Below are 21257 nucleotides of genomic sequence, written 5' to 3' on the forward strand. Positions count from 1 at the left end.
CTGATGGACGGACTGAGTGCTGCCGCATCACCTCACAGTGTGGGTGTTTTGTGGAGACAGTCTAATAAAGAGAATGAGATACTACCACTGATTTTCCTCTTGATATGATTATAATAATAATAATGACGTCACGGCTCAGTTTGACAGTCGCCTCTTGAAAAACGTGCACAAGTGAAAACAGAACAAATAAATAAATCCACAGAACTTTTTTCCAAACGGCTTCACTAAGCCTCCCTGCGTCTACTTGCCAAAAAACTAAAATCCTTCTGTACACGATCTGTGTCAACACCACGAGGTATGTACACGCTCAAAGACAAATACCAACACCGCCAGATGCCGTGTTCTTCTGTTGTGCAAAACTCATTTTGATATGATTCACTTGCGGTATGTTTGTCACAGGTGATTTGGAGACGCTGGGGAGACGCTAACGGGCTCAAAGTTAAAAAAGTCCGGTCGACCTCAAACGCAACATAAACTGTACTTATGTTACTTCTGGGTGCAGTTGCCTCGATAATATCACAGCTGCAGCTCAGATACGGAGGAGATCCGTGACGCCGTAATGTCGGAAAACCCTGAAACATAAAAGAACTGTACGAAAAAATTCAGCAGAGATTTCTGAATCATTCAAATGACAATAATTATAACTAAAATGAGTGGAATCGTTCATTTCATATCACGGACCGGAAGTGTAGGAACTATCTCTTACGGTTATTCGGTTTAAGTGGTTTTCAATTTGTGACAAATCTCAATTTTGGTCATAAAAATAGTCCAAACAAAAGATGACAAGACCCATAACATAACTGTTCTTGTTGAATATTACATCACACTTTGTTGAATCATATTTCATATATTAAATATCCATTTATTAGCCAATTGATCGTTGTCTTTTGTAGGAGAAAGAATAGAAATTCCAGGATCCAAATACGAAATATTGGACGAAATAAAACAGAAAACAGACGTATATCGATCTCAACGATTAATACAACAAATTCACATATTCACAGATGTGACGGTCTCACACTGAATATGACGCTGCAGATTCTTTCTTTTTTTAAACCAGCAGGGACCAACTTCCTGTTTTTGTTTGAGTGATGGATTCGACTGAACTGAGCCAGTTCTGAATAATCAGATCAATTTGCTATTCAATTAAACATTAACATTAACATCACATTAACAACATTAAACAACTAATCTGCTTGTAGTTACAGTAGATTAGTTTTGAGTTATGTGTATTTCCTGCACCTCGCTGCCTTATCACCGTTTACTGATAATAGCCATGTTGATACCAACTCTCTTTATCGAGGTTTGAATTTTTCTTTTTTATCTGAATGTGAAAAATGGTTCACATGACAACACTCATGTCCTGTAAGTTCAAATCAGAACTAAAAAAACTTTCTGGAGAATCTTCAGTGATGAAATCAAACAATCAGAGCTGCAAAGAAAACAAATCATGTTGTTTATGAAGCTGGGGCTGAAAAATAGTTGGTGTTTTTTCTAGAGCCCCACCGATATTATCAGTTGGCCGATAATATTGGCTGATATCATCAGTAATGTTTAGAGCCTGACCGATATTATCGGCCAACAAATATGAGCCTTTAAATGCTGCATTTATGTTTTTACATTTTAGGTCCAATAAATGTTTATTTATTAATTCAACTCCTATTCATTTGGTTATATTTGTCTTGTTTTTTAGTTAGTTTAGTTTTAGTTATTTATGATAAAGTTCATGGTTAAACTAAAATATCAATCCTCAATAACATTTCTTTGTCATAAAGGTTTGAGAACGACATATTAGGGAATCATTGACAGATTTAAAGAAAATAAATATATATACACATATTTCTCTCGTTTTTTTCATTATTTTTGCCTGAAAAATCATTGAACCTTTTAAATCGATTGATGTTGATCTTTTTTCAGGTCAATATACTACAAAATCTATTAGTTGAATTGAAATGTGATGAACAGACCAATACATTGAGTTCACGACTGAGGACGAGTTGATTGAATCCAAAGTGCTGTTGTTGTATATTTTATTGTTGTTGCTTACGTCTTTTTAACAAACTGTCACTGTAAACGTTTTCACATCCAGGAAAACTGTCAGTTGAAATCATATTTTTGGCAAGATGAATACACTCCTTTAAATATAAATTAATAATTAGATAAATACCACAGAAACTATTATTTACTTAATTATAGCTTTTGGTCCAATTATCAGGACAAAAACAACTCAGACAGATCCCTTGAAAGTATTCGAAAAAAGAATCTGTTAAGCCGCGTTCACCGATCACAAATCCAGCAAATAAATCATTACACGACATCCAGTATATGAAGCTTATGAAGCTGATTATTGTTCCAGAGTGTATCCCAGCAACAGGGAGATGATTAATGAGTCTGATAAATATTTGGTGTGATCCCTGGTAACAGCCTCCTCACCTCTGCACCCTCTAACTAACTACACCAAAACTGATAAAAGCTCACGATCCCATGGATTCTGTGACAAGTCTGGTACGGACCGACCCGCCAGGGGATGCTGTCAATCATCTCTGAACTAAAAATGGATTAAATGATACGCGGTGAGAGGGAGGAGAGTTATCTCTTAGAGTTATCTTTCCTAAAATAGTTGCCCTCTCGTCCCTTCACCTGCAGAAGCTTCTGCAGGGTCTCGGTCTGACCTGCAGGGGGCGTCGTCCTGTGCTGGACCACAGAGACACTGAATCTAGTGCGAAAAAATTGTATTCAATATCGTTTAATCTGCTGATTTGCATGTTCAATCAATCGATCATTTTGTCTATGAAATATCAAAATAAATTGTGAAAAAGGTGCATTTCAGTTTCACAGTTTCTTTTTAAAAATGTGTCTGAGCATTGGTTTAAAAAAAAAAAAGGCGCCCTTCAATATTAATAAGCTTGAAACAGAAAAGGTCATGCTTTCTTTTGGCATGACAAATAAAACTAAATAAAACAAATGAAATAATTATCAGAGTTTTTGCGTTATACTTTTCTATAAATTAATCAAGTTTTTAAACACTTTAATATCTGTCACCGCTCGTCATGCCTCAAAGGTGAATGTCTTATATTGCTTGTTTTGTCATACGAAATATTAAATATTAATATTTGATTTACAGAATTTAAAAAAACAAAACAGAAAAGCTAGAAGCAGCACATTTGATTTTCAATTGCCTGGTAAATGACTTGAACAACATTTTTGCTCGAACTATGATTTATGTAATGTTCTGTTAATTGATTGTTTAAGCCAGAAATAGACAAATAAACAGGTTTTGAGTGTGTTTTGTGTTTTTTTTTTAAATAATCACTTTTGATACAGTTGGATGATATCTTTATATAAATCTATCTGAGGACACTGCTGTTGACTACCTGACAGTGCAGAGTGAAACCTCCACAGTGGCTCAATGCTGCCATCTACTAACCACAGGTGAAACTACATCTGCACCGTTTGGCGATCGAGACAGTTGATGTGGAATATTTGTGGGGTGTGATTTAAGATACAGTCTTAGATGCGATCATATTTAGCTTTGTGATACTATTTATTGGATCAGTGTATTTACTTAACAAACCTCAGAAAGCCCCTCCTCCCCTCCCCCCTCTCCCTCCTTTTCCCCCCAAATTGCATGTTTCCATGTGTTACAACCGAAAGAACTGACTCATGAGTGGAGCAACAAAATCTGACCCACAAAGAAGCGCGGCCGCAAAAAACATTCCCTGACTCTGAACAAGGAAAAGTGCAGACGTGTTTCTCTTGGCACAGAAGAGTCTATTCTTGAAAGCTTAAAGTTCACGTTGGGCAGTCGCACACAGGGGGCGAAGGCCGCCGTGTGCGACGGCCTATAACCTTTCAAAAAAAACAAAACAGGGATTGGCGAGTTTATACTCTGACCGCCGACTGCCGGGCCACCAACACTGAACAGTGTCGTCCAGCACCTCTCTCTCCAAAACCACCAGGATTCTGATCCTGAGAGGGAATTTTAAAACAATGTAAAAACATGGCACCTTCAAAACACACACACACACACACACACACACACACACACACACACACACACACACACACACACACACACACACACACACACACACACACACACACACACACACACACACACACACACACACACACACACACACACACACACACACACACACACACACACAGCTAATGAGTCCTAAGAGACAGAAAACACACTTCAGTGAGGAATGTGCTAATTTGGCTTCTTTCTATCCCAGCGAGAGACACACTCCGCTGCGGAGCGTGCCGCCGGCGGCTGATTTGGACGGCGGTAACATAAACACCAATCAGAGGAGTTATAGCGAACTCGGCCAATGGGCTGTTACGGAGACGAGACGAGAGAACCGCTCATCAGTCAGAGAGAGGCTGTGAAAACCCAAGAGTTTTTCATGAAGTGAGGGGAAAGTTTTGTTAGCGTTAATGAACTTTTAGGATAATCTTCTTTGGTCTGGAGCCCGAGATTTCCAAGAAAAAAAAATTCCCTGTGGTAGTATAAAAACTGCTCCTCTGTCAAACCTTAGCTTTGTAATTCAGGAAGGAAAAACTGCTTTATTTTTTAAGCTTTGCAGCGATACATTTTGGAATATGTTATGGTTTTTTGAAGACTTTTTTTTACCGTGAGAAGCTGGAAATTTGCTATTCTTAGTTTACAAATGTGTTCCAAACGGACAAATATAGCATCATGTCGAGCACTTTAGGTTGTGGGTGAGACGCTCAACACCTCTCACCCTCACCTGCCAACAATGTGGCTGCGTATCGGAAGTGGGGAGAAGCATCAGCGTGTTTTGAAACTTGTGAAAACGGCGGCTGGCGAAAGAGAAGACGTCCGTCTGCAGCCACGGCGACATGATTCGGTGAAAACACGGGGAAAAGTAAAACCTTCATTTCCTTTAAATTCAAGTGAGCAAAGCAGACGGAAGAAATCAAATCCGGTGATTGGAGTTTTTTCAGCCTACTTGGCTTTTTGAAAATCATGACCGAGACCGAGTCTTATTTTTCAAATGTCAATCTACAGGTTTAAAAAAAGAAAAAGGAGAAGAGGTTTACAAAAGAACTTATAAACTCAAAGTGAAGATGCGACGTTCACAGAACTATAAATGCTATCTGGTGAGACATGCGTCTCCAAATGTTGAGTTTTAACAAATTAAGAAAAGTCTTGTTTTATACTTGATGACTGCATTTTTGAGCAATGAGTTTTTGTGACAATACAATCTAGAGAAGACCGATCGTTTCTTTAAAGATTTAAATAGCCTTTGAATCATAGATATTGATAATAATGACCCGAGAACAGTCTTATTTTAAGATTTGTGTTTTTTTTAACTGTTTTATTGGCCTTAGAAGCAGGAACATCTTGGAATTTATTGTTAGTGCCCAGTGAAAAACATGTTTCTCAGCTTTTTACTTTGAGTTACGCCTCGTGACGTAATCAAACACATTCTATCGAGAGTTTTATTGGAACCCTAACCCTCAGAAGAACAATCTCGACTGTAAAAAATAATCATTTAATAATCTTTTTTTTTTAAATCCCCAAATTTGGAAATACATGGTGTGTCACTGAAAAGCAACATTTTGCTTTTTAGGAGCAGGAGTCAAAACAACTGAATCACATCACATCATCTGACAAGCTGATTGCATAACGGCCACAGGCTGTAGTAAGTTGTGGTCTCAGCGCCCGTGTGTTTGTGTGTGTGTGTGTGTGTGTGTGTGTGTGTGTGTGTGTGTGTGTGTGTGTGTGTGTAGGAGAGTAAACCTCTGGCCGGCTGCACAATAGCTGCTTTCCACCCATAAACACATCGACACATCGAAACAAACAGTGAGGAGCCTTGTAGGGAAACGGGCGTGTTAAATCCTGTGTGTGTGTGTGTGTGTGTGTGTGTGTGTGTGTGTGTGTGTGTGTGTGCGTCTCTGGCGTGGGAGCTTCTGCAAACCCGGATGGGGGAAGAGACCAAAGGGGGGGAGGGAGAGAGAGAGAGAGAGAGAGAGAGAGAGAGAGAGAGAGAGAGAGAGAGAGAGAGAGAGAGAGAGAGAGAGAGAGAGAGAGAGAGAGAGAGAGAGAGAGAGAGGGGGATGTGTAAGACGATAATGCCATGATGATAAGTCTTTTTGGGGGAGGAATTTGGATACGGATAATGAAGGATGTGGATGACGGAAGTCTGTCTCCTGAGAGCAATCAGTGCTTTTGTCTTCAAGAGGCAATAAAAACAATAAAGTGAAAACCCAAGGCTGCTTAATTTTATTTATATAATATATATATATATATATATATATATAGTCCCAAAACCTTTTCCACATTATCCGTCTTGTTTTCATCGTTCTCTGCCGTTGCAGGTCATGAATTTGTTTCCGCTTCCCCAATTTCTTTTTTCTTTTTCTGTGACGATGATTTCATGCTCTCCTACTTTCTTTTATAATAAATTATAAGTATGATCCTCCAATATAACAAACTCCACGCTTGTTCGCCTGCAGAGTCGACAGACACAGAAAAACTGAAGAAGCAGGTCGGAAACAAAAAAAGTGTTTTGTCCGTTTTCGGGCAACATGACTGAGCAAACATGGCGGCAAACACAGAATTCGGGTCCACCTAATGTAACTATAATTAACTCATTCAACGCTTAAGAAAAAACACTAAAGAGACTTACTACGATGTCGTCTTCTACAACCACATCGAGTGTTGCCGGTCATGAATTTGTTTTGCTTCCCCGTTGTCTCCTGTTTTGTGAGACGAGAAATATAATGTTCTCTCTCCTTCTTTTCTAATAAATAATAAGTATGATCCTCGCGAAGCAAACGGAGCAGCATACACAGGAGTCGGTCCTACCTATGTAAGTATAATTAACTCATTCATTCAAGTTTATGGGGAAAAAAATTGGTACTTAATTGTAGTTAATTATACATTTTTGAACACAGTTATGGACGATATATTCAATTTGTGTTAATAAGTTCTTCTGAATATTACACAGTAGCTTTAAAAGGAAAACAATTGCATTTCGGAGACTGTGGGTACGGTCGAATTGTCAAATCTGCTCAGGAAGTTTCCTAAATCTGGAAGTGAACCAGAAGTATTTCTTCGGCAGCCATGATAGGAGCTGTTCAGATTCACTAAATGCGTAGGAAAGGAGCTTCAATGCTTCCTTTCCTTATCTCCTTTAGCATAGGGTACACTGGACCTTCCTATGCGACAGGAAAGTAGAAATAGACACCCCAAAATTCATTGCGGCAGCAATATTTAACCTTATGTGCCATGTACGGACGTAAACATTTAAATCTGAAGTAGAAAGGGAAGAATTAGAAGAAGAGTATGAATATGACTGAGAAGAGACGCACATCATCATGTAAGTAACTGTAACATATGAATCATTTACATCTAATGTCACACGGTGGCAAAACAATGAAACATGCTGAGGGAGCCGCTGAGGTTTTTTAGTCCATCTTTGGACATTTGTAGTTTCACCACGACAGTCGGATTCTCTGAGAAGCATTGTCCTATGAAGTTTTCCATTGAGGTCAAGGAATAGTAGATAGGAAAAGACGATAGGAAGGACGATCCCAATCCACCCTGTGAATCGTCTACGAACCGCCGCTCCTCCCTCGGTTCCACTAGCTGAGTTAATGGGGCAGCGCCATAATAAACAAATCCACCACAGACTAATAAAGACAACGGAGCTTTTTTACTGCCTCTTGTCTAAAGTCTGTGCGTGGACCAGCTTCCCTGGGAGTTATGATAACATAATATTGCTTTAGGGGGAAAAGACGCCCAAGGGCGAAGATCAAACCGATTGGCTCCTCGGCTGCAACAGTCAGAGTAAAAAAAATAAAGTCCCCTCTTGTTTTGTTTGTGCGCTGGTCTTTTGATACTGCAGCTGGACGCCTCTCTCTCCTCTGTCCGTCCACTTCCGCCCCTGCAGCATTATAGAAAATGTTCTCTGTTCTTACTGATGACTCTCTACGGCGGAAACCATCACCCACCCACCCACCCACCCACACACACACACACACACACACACACACACACACACACACACACACACACACACACACACACACACACACACACACACACACACACACACACACACACACACACACACACACACACACACACACACACACACACACACACACACACACACACAGAGCCCCGAACCTCACGCTCCCTGGGTGAGTCTGACGAACAAGCCGGCCCTCAGACGGGACGTCCCGTAAGACGGCAGTGGGGAGAGGGTTTGGTGGTAAGGAGGAGGAAGAGAGAGAGAGAGAAGCTGAGTGAGTGATCTTTTCCCTCTGACTGGAAACTGCTGCTGCCAGTAACAACCCAGCAGGCTCAGCTGTTCAGAGCAGGGAGGGGGGCAGCATGTGGTCACGCAGCCACCAGAGCCTGGTTTACTGGTGTGGAAACAAATAAACAGGGGACAGGTACAGGAATTTTTTCTTCTGTCACTCCGAGTGTGAGTGTGAGTGTGAGAGTGTGTGAGTGTGAGTGTGTGTGTGTGGTCTGCGGATGATGATCCTCCTGTGTGGGAGGTGGGAGTGGAGTCACGGCCTCTGACCACAAAAGATGTGGAGAGAAAGAGTCGTCATTATTATCCTGCTCTCACCGACTGTCTTTCTTCCTTTGTTGATCATTAATCCCACCCATATACTGAATCTATAATATGGACGTATAGTCACGAGGTCTGTATTCTCTGTACTGACCAGCAGAGGGCGACTCCACTGGTTGTTTCTGTATAAGTCTATGAGAAAGCGACTCTACTTCTCACTTGATTTATAAACGTCAGTAAACGCTGTCAGTAACAGCATGATGTTCATTTTGTACATCATCGCCCATTTATCGTTACAAGCACCACATCACCGCCTGTCACAGCGTGATTGACAGATGGGACTGTTCAATCGGTGCACGTTTGCAGGTTGTAGGTGGGCGAGCAGAGGACGAGCTCTCAGTCAGACCACGCCCCCAAATCCTGCGTCTGGTTGGTGCTGGTCAAAATGCGACACTTTAAGCTTCAAATCGTCAGCTCACAAACCGACGGGTGACGTCGCAGTGGGTGGACTCTTGTTACCACCACGTGGCCGAGCTAACGGGTCCGTTCACCATTTTGGTCCAGGCTGAAATATCTCAACATCAGCTGATTGAGATTGAGATTAAATTGTGTTCCAACGTTCATAGTCCTCACAGGAACAGTCTCTCTGACTTTCAGCATGAACTACTACGGCCCAGTGATGTGGAAGCTGCCCTGCTTCACTCAGGCTTTCTAATATTAGAATAAAACTCAGTGAAAACCAAATAATAAAAATGATTTCAATCTCGTCCCCAAAAAAACGGATGGGCTTTGTCGAGGAACCGCTACTATTGAAAAGCGGCGTCTCATGTTCACATTACAAATGGCCTTATTATCTGTGATCTGACTTAAGCTCTTGGCTCCATTTCCCCGAACACAAACCACCATGGCGAAGGAGGATCAGCGCTGCCTGGAGACTGTGTGTCAGATCCCAGTTTGGAGGAGGAGGAGGAGGGGGGGCGGCACCGCGGGATCTCCTGGGATCACCGCAGAGCTCTGAGACAAAAGGGACATTGTGGCACAGACCCCAACCCATCCAAGAAAACATTACTTCCTGTCCCATCAGCGCCGGCATCCTCCGCACAAGAGCTGCTTCACTTCCCAGAAATCAGTCAAGTCAAGTCATCGTTTTAACCGTTTACACACAGCTGACAGTGTTCGCCGAGCAAATTAAGATTGAGATCATGAGGAAATTTCTCTTAGATGACGAGTCTTTACTCGTTTACCGGATATTTGGTTGCAACAGTAGTGAAAACACCAAGTACAGTAAAAGAAAGAAGGAGTTAAGACAATTTTTAAAACTTCTTTTTCTTTTCACGAAGTCCCTGGCCACATTTAGACAGGAAACTTTGATGTAAGATACTTGGCAATCATTTTTATCGCTCCAAAAATCCATACTTTTCATCTCTGAGCGTGAACCAAATGACTAGATGGGATGTGAACACCGCCCACCCAGCACCCAACAGACAACGTTCGAGAGGAGGAGCCGCTGAAGGAAGTTGAAACATCTCAAGACCAAAACCATAACTGAAAGAAGAATAAACGTTGGTTTGGCACAATGGGACCAGTTGTTGCTATGAATTCCATGAAAGCGATTGTGTTAATATAAAAGTTCTTCAAAAAGCTGCTCTTAAAACAACCAAATGTCAAATATTGCATTTTTTTATGTCCTTGAATAAGAAAGAAGTGTCAAAACAGGCAACTCCTCAAAAACAGTATGTGATGACAGAGATACCTCCATGGAAATGAAAATAAATGTTTTTATTAACAGTTATGATGACAAGGTTAGAAACCTCTGTCAGCATCTGATTTTACTTCTTCCGTCATTCTGTCAGATTTCACCAGAAATCCGTGCATCATGGGGGAAAGTTCTCTGTGTCATAAGACTGAGACTAGTTTTTAGTTTCCAAGTTACACACAACTTCATTCATACCCCTCTGGTGTGGTTTCAAATTCACTACGATTACAGTGTGTTGTTGGAATGTGTTATCACGACTGTTATCGTCTCTTTTCCTCTGTCTCCCTCTTCAAAACAAGCCCCGTGTGCGGTGATGCCAGGGAAAATGAAGAGCGGTGTTTTTTGGATTTGGAGGAAACACGGCGACTAAAGAACACGCTGCGGGATCACGGATCACAGTACCTTGACGTGGCTCTGAGCGCCCAGGTTGTAGATCTCCGTCGGCTTCACCTCGTTGATGATCTTCACCAGACACGTGCTGTCGGTCAGGTCGCCGTAATGCAGCCTCATCTCTGATGGAGAGAGGGAAAGACACACACACACACACACACACACACACACACACACACACATTCAATGATGATGAATTAACAAGCAAAAACAGGACTGGCTTGAATCCCAACACTATTTTCTTTTCTTGTGTTTCTGCAGCAATTAACTCCTCCTGCTTCACGCCATCACAAACTATGCCTGTGCTTCTTGTTGCGCCTGTACACAAAATATTTTGGCTTCATTTTTTCATGCAGCGAAGAGGTGAAGGTGCGTCGTCCATCTTTAAGAAACAGAGGTCAGTCATAATCCCGGGAGACCAAGACACTGATACCGTGTGATAAATCAATTTTTTAATAACACATTAAAGCAAAAGAAATTTTATTTATTGATCAATATCTAATATCAGAAAGGGTCAGTAACCCCCTTGGATGGTAAGCGGGACACTTACTGTCCGGAGTGTGTGTGCAGGGGTTTTTGTACAGATGCACAATGCGACCAGTGTTGAAGGAGCTGGAATGACGCAGGATACCATGAACCTGAGAGGAAACGGAGACACGGTTAAAAACAATATATATTAGATATATCATAGTCATTATTTTATGTATAAATAAAAATTCACATTAACTTAATTTTCTCTCGTCAAAATGTCACGGTGGTGAATACACCCTTTATCCCCAAACACTTTGACAGATGACACTAACATTTTGAATAAAATATGCAAATTTGGGCTTTCATACAGTATATCCGGCAAATGACATTTCAGCAACACAAAAGGTGTCAGATGTGACACAGCGGCCAACTTTTTACCTTTTAGTGTTTGTTATCTTGTCACTGTTTTGACACAATGACATTGTGTGTCATGGCTCCTGCTTGTTGTGAGTTTAATGTTTCATGCAGCCTGTGATCTGTACGGTGTGTTCTGAGGGGGTAGGGGGAGTGTGTGTGTGTGTGTGTGTGTGTGTGTGTGTGAGGAAGCGCTGCTCAGGGAAGATAACAGGACCTGATCCAAGGGGAGGACGCTGTGCCCTGACCTCACTTCCTTTATTCACTGTGCACTTACTCCTCTTTAATGTCCTCCCACCCCCCCACCACACACATCAGCATCCCCCAGTCTGGACCCAGTCCCACTTCCTGCGCTGCTGTCTGTGAATCTGCAGACCTGCTGATGATGAAGGTGAAGGTGTTTCTGCTAAAGGGGAAGTGAAGTCAAGCAGCTACTGTCAGGAAAAACAACAGTGAGCTGCACTGGCAACGTGTGTGTGTGTGCGTGCGTGCGTGTTGAATGTGCAGGGTTTTTCAGGGGGTGTCAGAAACAAGCTTATTAACCTCCGACTTTCTTTCTGCTCGTTTGGTGAAAACACAGTGCAGCAGGTGGAAGTCGGTGACCTCACTCTCGGTCGTTGAATAACAGCAATTTCCCTGTTAACGTTCTGACCTCGGGAGTAAAGAGGTGAGGGGGTCAACAGGCCTGACGCAGAACACAAAGGGTCTTATCAGGGGGAGATGTGAGTCAGTCGGACCGTCGCGTTACGGTCCCTCCGGAGCTGCTCTCCCACCCACACACACGGACTGGACGCTGCTTATCAAGGGAATGTTGCTCTGTGTCGGTGTTGGCATTCGTGAGTGTCTGGATTCATCTGTGTTTGTACGTGTGTGTGTGTGTGTGTGTGTGTGTACGTATGTGTGTGTGTGTACGTGTACACGTGTGTGTGTGTGTGTGTGCGCGCGCGCACGCGCTTCCAAAGGAAGAGGATCTTGATCGCAGTAAGTCTGCAGTCTGGGTTTCTCTCTCACCATGTAGCCTTTGTCGATCAGGAACTCAGCGAGGTAGGATCCATCCTGGAAAGAGAAAAGACAGTTATGAGATACACAACAACAACAAGATAAGACATTCACCTCAACAGCATTTTTTTTTTTTAAAGCATCCTCACTTAACGTTTAGTGCCGCAGTGTCTCAGGGTATCAGCCAATTTTAAAAGGCAAAAGGAAATCATGTCATCATTGCTTCAACACAAGCAATCCTTCAGGGTGAAAGTAAGTCTGAATATTATTTCAATAACACATTCATGGATAAGAGTGGTCAAATAAACAAATAAAGCTCATGGCGTTGAAAACCCTCCTGAAACCTGCACACTGCCGCTGAACACTGAGATCATGAGGTGTAACATCCACACGGATCAGGAGCTCAGGAGTGTGTGAGTGTGTGTGTGTGCGTGTGTGTGTGTGTGTGCGTGCGAGAGAGAGAGAGAGACCGAGCCCTGTCAATAAGGTCTTGTTCCCTTCACCCATGTTACTCCTCGTCTTTTTTTCCCTGCTCAGACTTTCCGACCGCACATTCTGGAACACTCTGGAAAATTCCGAACCAGTCATGGCATTCATCGCTCAATCCCCCTCACATATGTGCACACACACACACGCTTACACACACACACGTACACTCAAACTCACACTGCCAGCATGCTGCCAGCCCCGCGCTTCCTCAACAGTGGGGTTGGAGGGCAGGGAGCGAAAAAAAGAAAAGAAAGGAGGAGCGGTGGAGGTTGGACGAAACCCAGGATCCAGCGCTCAGAGCCCGGCGGGCAGAGACGGTCGTAGTCTCGGTTACTGGCACATCAGAGACCAAGTCAACGGAACGACCTAAAGAAGCTTTACACTCCACAACGGAGAAGCAACTTCACCTCTCAGTTTTGTTCACAGTGAGTGAGTCGCATTCAAGCAATATTCACTGATTAATGCCACTAAAAATCTAGTGACAGACACACAGCAGGGTAGTGGAACAGCGGGTTGCAGGAGACAGGGTTGAAAATGGCAGTGATCCTGATTAGGGCTGAAAATCAACGACTATTTTCATTATTGATTAATCTGTTGATTATTTTCTCGATGAATCGATTAGTTGTTTGGTTCATAAAATGTCATCGAATGGTGAGAACGTGTCGATCGTGTTTCCCAAAACCTCAACATGATGTTTTTGTTTTGTCCACACACCAAAGATATTCAGTTTACTGTCAGAGAGGAGCAAAGAAACCTAAGAAAATATTCACATGTAAGAAGCTGAAATCAGAGAATTTTTGACTTGTATTTTCATGAAAACTACTTAATCTGTTATCAAAACAATTGGCGATTCATTAAGTAGTCGATTACTAATCGATTAATTAACTGTTGCAGCTCTAATCCTGATACATAGTTAAACTTCTTGAACCAGGCCCACGAAGGTGGCAACTATCAGGTTGTTGTGGTCTCTTCTTTAAATACTCCTGATGAAATGATTATGGATGTGACGTAAATTGAAACTCGCTTCACAAACAAGTATGTTAATTGTGAGTTGATGTTCATACTGAGTGGTATTGAATGAAAAACAATGGCAGGTGGAGAAATTGCTATGAACTAAAACCTACCAAGGTGATTTGACAAAATATTCGAAATAGACTCAAAAGCCACTTACTATGATCTCATCTCAATTGTCATATCATGGCAACTTGACTAGTTATTAACTTGTCATAGAGAAAAATGCCCAGTTGTTGAAAGCAGAAGCGTAAACATCCCAGTATGAAACTGACCCTAAAACTAAAATTCACCCAAGACTCATTGTATAATTGACATTTCTGCTTTCTATTGTGTTAAAGTCAAAGTGATTGTAAGGAGAGAGAAAAAAGGCTCGATGTCATCCACTGATGAAGACAGTGAGGTGCCACTGAAAGCAGAGGACAATCTAGTAAGAAGGGAAATTTTGCCAAAACACTTTTTTACCAAGATTAAGAATGGTGAAGAAAAGGTGAAACGCGTCTTCATTACCTTCCTCTATTTCAGGGCTGCCTTTTATTTTGTGTATTCTCGTTTAACACCATGAAGAGGAACTAAGCCAACTGCTGCTGTTTCCAAAATGTTTTTTTTATTGCTCTTCTGAATTAATTTGTACTTTCTTTAAATGCTGAACATCGACTGCTGTCCTCCACAGACATAATAAATATTGACTTGCTTATACATTTTATGTCATAGCACTGCTGACACGTGGATCATTTTCAAGCATCTGCAGGTTGGCACTTGGTTGCCCAACCTGTTTCTGCCTAACCCAGCGGAGAGGTGGGGGTGGTTGGGAGGTGGTGGTGGTGGGCAGTGGCAGCCCCCTCGCCCGTCCCCATGGCGTTCAAAGCCCCAGCCCGGTGTCATGTTTTCCTGCCCCTGTGCCAGGGTCAAAGCGTTCCATGCCAGACCAATATGGAAAACAAGCCTGAAGAGCTGCAGCTCTGTTTCAAAACAAGAGGCTCCTTTGAGGCCGTATTAGCCCATAAACCCTGGCCTCACCTCGACGCTTCCTGTTATGGGGAGTTGGGCGCTTGCTAGGAGCGAGGAGGGGGCACGCACGCATGCATGCACACAGACACACACACACACACACACACACACGTTCACCTGCCAGGTCAATGCCATACCACAAACTCCCCAAAGACTCATTTTGGCCTTTGACACAATATGATCTCTCTACTACAGCCACACTGAATATATGAGTCAACGCTCCGGTCCAGTGACAAGGGGGGGGGGGTTAATTGAAGTATAGGACGGTAAATAATATATATATATATATGTATTTGCATACTGGTGTTTTGAAGTATAATCCCTCCTCTTAATCTCAATGAATATTTGTAGTATAGCCACGATCATCGGAGGGGTAGTAAGACTCTAGATATATGCGTCTGCATCATCAATAAATAATTCAGCTCCTCTAAACGCATCATAATTCCTTTAAAAATATGCGATTTAATTACTACATTTACAGTTGTAAACCTCCACCAACGACTAATCCAACTTCAGTTTACTCTACATCCATGTTTTTCCAGACGAAAGGAAAAATATGATTGTGTGTAAGAGCTGTGCGTGTGCATATTTGTGGGTAAGTATTGTCGTGGAATTTTGTCTGTCCTTCACTGAGAAACTGTTAAGACGAGTCTTCTCAGGCACCAAGCGAGGTCAACCTGTCTGTGGCAAGCCACAACAATCGTCGTGTAGCTGAAGTCTCTCTCGAGGTGTCATAGTCACGGGGAGATGACGACATTACCCTGAACTAAATACACTACAGAGACCGGGACCAGGCAGTTTATCTTGGGACGCCATACACTGACCACCTTGTTGATCCGTGTAAACGAACCAGAAAACTTAATATATATTGAGCTCTTCTAATAAATACTTCTGCTTAAGACATCCACGGTTTCCGTCTCCCTGAATCAGCATCCACTCCATCAATTATTCCTTTTCAAGTATGAGGTTCACAAAGACACAAAACCCTTATTTAAATGTAATTTCTGCCAATAATTTACAGGCATATATTGTATTATCCCACACAGTCTCTAGTCCTGGATTTAGTACAGAATTAAAACGGTGCATCTGAGTCAATCTTGTTTGTTCCCTAAAAAATGCAACAATTTTAAAATCCCACGAGTGAAAAAAGTCTCTAAACAACAATATTAAAAATTTTAATATATAATATATGAGTAAACAGCAGAAGAGATGAGGACAGTAGGTGAGAGGACGGAGGACAAAACTGAAGCTGATGTTGACGTTGAAGGATGTTAATGCTCATCAGACGTGTGACTGAAGTGCGATTATTATTAGTTTGAAATCAACATTTGCATCGACATGTCGTCGCCATCGCGTGGTTTCATCAGTACACACGTCTAAATCTGTTTGTTCAGGAATTCAAACTGCAAGAAAATAAAAACATCAGTGGCCAAAGTAAATAAGATTAGAAATCAGACAATGCCAAGTTTTCTTACTTCACAGATCTTGACTCACACTTCAGTTATTATCAAAAGGACCGAAAAATATTAAGAACTTACCAGGATGAACATTTTTCACCGCGGTAAACAAGTCTATTTATAATCTAAACTACATCTCGACAACCTTTTAAAAGGTGGAATGAACAATATATGCAAACTCATTCTACGACAATAAAAGGAAGCAGAAAAAGGCCAAACACTGAAAAGAAAATGCTGGGGGGGGGGGGAGAGAGTCAATCCCTGACCAACCCATTAAAAACAACCTGTTCAGCCAAGAATCTTTCAGACTCTAATAAATGTTTCTGACAATTTTATGATGCCGTAAAGTTTCTTCTTCTGGTTTTACGTAAGCAGGGGTCACGTTAACTCGGATGAACAGCCTCACTGTGTTCTGTTGTGTGCAGGCTGCGACTAACGATTATTGATCTGCTGATTACCGATCATCATCATTTACCAGAGACCGGGAGGACTTCTTTTGTCTGACAAAAAATTATATTTGTTTATTTTTTTATATCAGACACAAAAATATTCATATTTGAGAAACAAGAAGCAGAAGCGAAGAGAAGAGAAGAAGGAGCACGAGAAGAGAAGAAAGACAAGAAGAATCAGGAGCATAGAAGAGTAGCAGAAGCAGGAGAAGAAGACAAGACAAGAGAAGAGAAGAAGGAGCACGAGAAGAGAAGAAAAGAAAGACAAGAAGAATCAGGAGCATAGAAGAGAAGAAGAAGCAGGAGAAGAGTAGAAGAAGCAGGAGAAGAGAAGAGTAGAAGAAGCAGGAGAAGAGAAGAGTAGAAGAAGCAGGAGAAGAGAAGAGAAGAAGAAGCAGGAGAAGAGAAGAGAAGAAGAAGCAGGAGAAGAGAAGAGAAGAAGAAGCAGGAGAAGAGAAGAGAAGAAGAAGCAGAAGCAGAAGAATAAAAGAGAAGAAGCAGAATGAGGAGTAGAATATGAGAAGAGAAGAGAAGCAGAAGCATAAGAAGAGAAGAGGAGGAGAAGAGAAAAGAAGGAGGAGGAGGAGGAGAAGAGAAGAGCTGAAGAATGAGCAGGAGCAGGAGAAGAAGAAGAAGCAGAAGAAGTAAAAGAGAAGAAGCAAAGTAAGGAGGAGTAGAAGATGAGAAGAGAAGAGGAGCAGAAGAAGGATAAGAGAAGAGAAGAATAAGCATAAGTAGAGAAGAGGAGGAGTAGAAGAAGAGAAAAGAAGGAGGACAAGAAGGAGAAGAGAAGAAGTCTGTGATGTACATGGACTAACTCCAGCACTGTGAGTCTGGTGCCCCCTGCTGGTGGAACAGTGGAAAAGCAAGTCACTGTGGCGTTTACCAACAGTGTCAGTTCCCAGATAAGGTCTAATAAAAACAGATATACTGTTGTGTAAAATGTAAGAAGAACAAAGAAAAATCAAGGGCTAAACAAACTTGCTTAGCCACGTTTTTTTCCAGGTTTTATTTTCGGGACAAACTTTGACCAAAATCTGAGAAGTTTTCCTGGATTCTGTCTGATTTGACATTTACATGTTGGTCATAATTCAATATGCTGAGTATTTTAATACATTGTGTTATTTTTCCCATACAGTTCTACTCTGACGCGTTCCCACTGTTTTGTTTTTGACACAAATATTTAAAGAATCTGAAAACAATTCCTGCAGGGAATATGTTGTATCTAAAAACAATCTGTAGGTATTTGGTCTCCTCAGGTGGAATATTTCTAAAGCGGTGTATCACCAGCACATTGTGAGACGGACTATAAACTCCGCACAACCATTTGTGAACAGTTTCCTTGTGATGAACCAACTAGTCACCAGACGAAATTCAGAGGGAGAAGAAGAAGAAGAAGAATCCTCCTTGACGGAGCCATTAGCTGCTCTTACGAGCGGCAGAGGAGATTTGCACACACGCATTCTTAGCTTTATGATTATTATCGTTGGCTCTCAGTCAGACTCTATCCTGCGCTGCTAAACTCTTGCGACGGGGAGGAGGAATGAGAGGAGTGGATCAGAACGCCAACGAAGGCCTTGTAGAGATGAACATCAAACGGCTCCGGGGGGGGTTGGGGGGGTCGTATCGCGGGGCGCAGTGTTGTTTTCCCAACCGGAGGAGATGAAGACAGAAAGTGTGAAGCCCAAAGCCAAAGTAAAGTTTGACAGTCGAACACCGAGGTTGAACCTGTCCTCTTCATAACCCCCGGGCTCATAAAAAGCAGCGGAGCCCCCCGCCCCGGCTCTTGGCACTCAGGTGGTCTCCTGTAACTCATACCCCCCCCCGATACTTCACACCGAGACAGCAGTCAAACACATTCAGACCGAGCAACATGCTATCACCGAAATTTATGAACAGTAGTTTAGCCAGGCGATTTATGGCATCGCTGTGACCCCGCTGGCCCCCGGTTAGCGACTTCTGAGATGGTCTATCCAGATGCATGCCTGCTACACGGGCTCCCAGTGTTCAACAGCAACACCATGACCGCCAGGATAAAAATGAATTAACACTGTTATTCCTCTTCCTTGAAGAGGGTGAGGGGGGGAGGGAGAGAGAAGGACGCTTCGGAAAAGACGCCGCTTGACAAAAGGAATGCGAGACGCTGCTGAAAACGACTTTGCAAGACCTCCGACGGTCCACGTTCACCTCAAACCATGAAACACTCACAGGGTCTCCGCTTCATCGCTGCTGCTGCTGCCGCTCATTTGCTCCGATGCAAATCATCACCTGACAATATTGTTCTGCGTGTGCAGAACGGACACACGTTCACACAAAACACACAAGAACCAATGATGTCTTTCACAAGTTCAAGTCGCGGCCACTTGATTAAGAAATAAATCAAATTCTTTTACGGTTGATTACTCTGACAATTAAGGTCAGTAATGTGATTACTTGATTAACCGTTTTGTCAACAACTTAACATAAGAGTGGTGGGAAAAATCCCTGAAGTAATTTTCCCCAAACTATTTTGTCCAACCAGCAGAACCAACAACACTTATGATTATTATAATAATTACTATTATTATAATATATCATTATATATTCAGTTCTGTATCATGCACGACAGAAGCAGCGTCAAATCCACTCTGGAACCGGAATTATGAAGATATCGACCAATATGAGCCCTCACATGCACATCTGTATCTGCATTCGTTTGCCGATATGAAATCTTCTATTTGACAGAACAAACAATGCAAAAAACGTGAGCATTTATAATTATAAAAAGTTAAAGTTCTATGTATATGTGATTTATAATGACGTTCATGGTTAAAACGTTAAATATCAAGCCTCAATCACATTTATTCGCAATATTGGTTTGTTTTTAATATATATATATATATATATATACACACACACACACACACACATACTTACATATACTGTATATATACACACATATACACTAGGGCTTTGACTCCGAACTTTGTTATTCGAATATAATTTGAATATTAATATTAATGAACAAACGAACTTTGAATATGATTTTTGGGCAAAAGTCAAAGCCCTAATATACACTTCTCCCTTAGTATCAGTATCAGCTCCCAAAAATCCATATCGTTCAGGCTCTACAGTGAATGTTTAAAATTTTTGGTTCAAAAATAATTAAAACACTTATTCAATTGCCAAAGTAGTTGCGAGTAGTTGACTGCTTGATTAACTGACTAATCACTGCAGGTCTACAAAGCGTTGAAGTCATAAATATTTCATAACATTCATCTTCCTGAGGTGCATAGAAGCAGTTTTACTATAGAAACCTAACATGACTTACTGCCACAGGAGGACAGTGATACTACGTGTGTGTGTGTGTGTGTGTGTGTGTGTGTGTGTGTGTATATATATATATATATATATATATATATATATATATATATATATATATATATATTCAGTGAATATAGGGCACCAGGACAACCCTCTGTGAACAGGCCTCTTCCCCCGCAGGAGCCTGATGGGCGGAGTTTAGTCGTCGGGGGGATCCAGCTCACCTGGTCTGACTGCACTATATAATCTAGTGGTACTTGACCAAACTCTCTCCTTCTACCACTTTGTTTGAAAGCAGGTTGTTTGGTTTAATTAAGTTAATCATCATGTGACGTTGTGGTCTCTAGAGATGTGACGATAACACTTTTTTGTGTCAGATCCGATACTGATCCTGCCACCTTGAGTATTTGCCAATACCCATCTGATACAATCATTTCCCCACTCGTAAAATTAAATATTAGTAATGCACTCTGCTTAACATAACCATCTGAAACCTCATACTCAACTGTGAAACTAATTATCAAATCCCCTAAATGGAAGACACACATAACATGACTGAGTTATGGAATAATGCAGTTTTATTTCTCACCGAACTTTTGGCAGAATGTTTTATCCTCAGCATCGTTCAAACAAGCAAAAGACCAATTTAACTGTAAACTGTTAATTAAATAATAATAAATTAACATAAAAATATAATGCCAGAATGTCGTTCAAGGCTTAGTAGATATGTATATAGGCATTTATTAGGTATGTTTACTGTAATGTAGCGGATCGGATTTTATTTCTTATTTATTCCGATATCCGAACTAGTCATTTAATATTGCCCCTATACCGATATGGAATATTGGATCGGGCCATCCCTAGTGGTCTCCCCCTCGTTTGTCCCGCCTCGAGTCAGGTGTGATAAACTGTGAGTCCTACAACTACAATTCTCAGAGGTTGGGGA

The 21257-nt window shown here is 41.6% G+C and overlaps 1 protein-coding gene across 1 annotated transcript in view; it reads right to left on the reverse strand.

Annotated features, from left to right (window-relative positions):
- gmds (GDP-mannose 4,6-dehydratase) overlaps positions 1-21257 on the reverse strand; it is a 158035-nt gene that overhangs the window by 131814 nt on the left and 4964 nt on the right. Inside the window, exons 2-4 of the mRNA XM_035647878.2 lie at positions 12604-12648; positions 11258-11345; positions 10720-10829 (exon numbers count right to left, since the gene is read on the reverse strand). Coding sequence (XP_035503771.1) covers positions 10720-10829; positions 11258-11345; positions 12604-12648 — 243 coding nt within the window. The remainder of the gene's footprint in view (positions 1-10719; positions 10830-11257; positions 11346-12603; positions 12649-21257) is intronic.

The sequence above is a fragment of the Scophthalmus maximus genome, chromosome 13 (assembly GCF_022379125.1).
Source record: "Scophthalmus maximus strain ysfricsl-2021 chromosome 13, ASM2237912v1, whole genome shotgun sequence".
Taxonomy (NCBI): Eukaryota; Metazoa; Chordata; class Actinopteri; order Pleuronectiformes; family Scophthalmidae; genus Scophthalmus; species Scophthalmus maximus.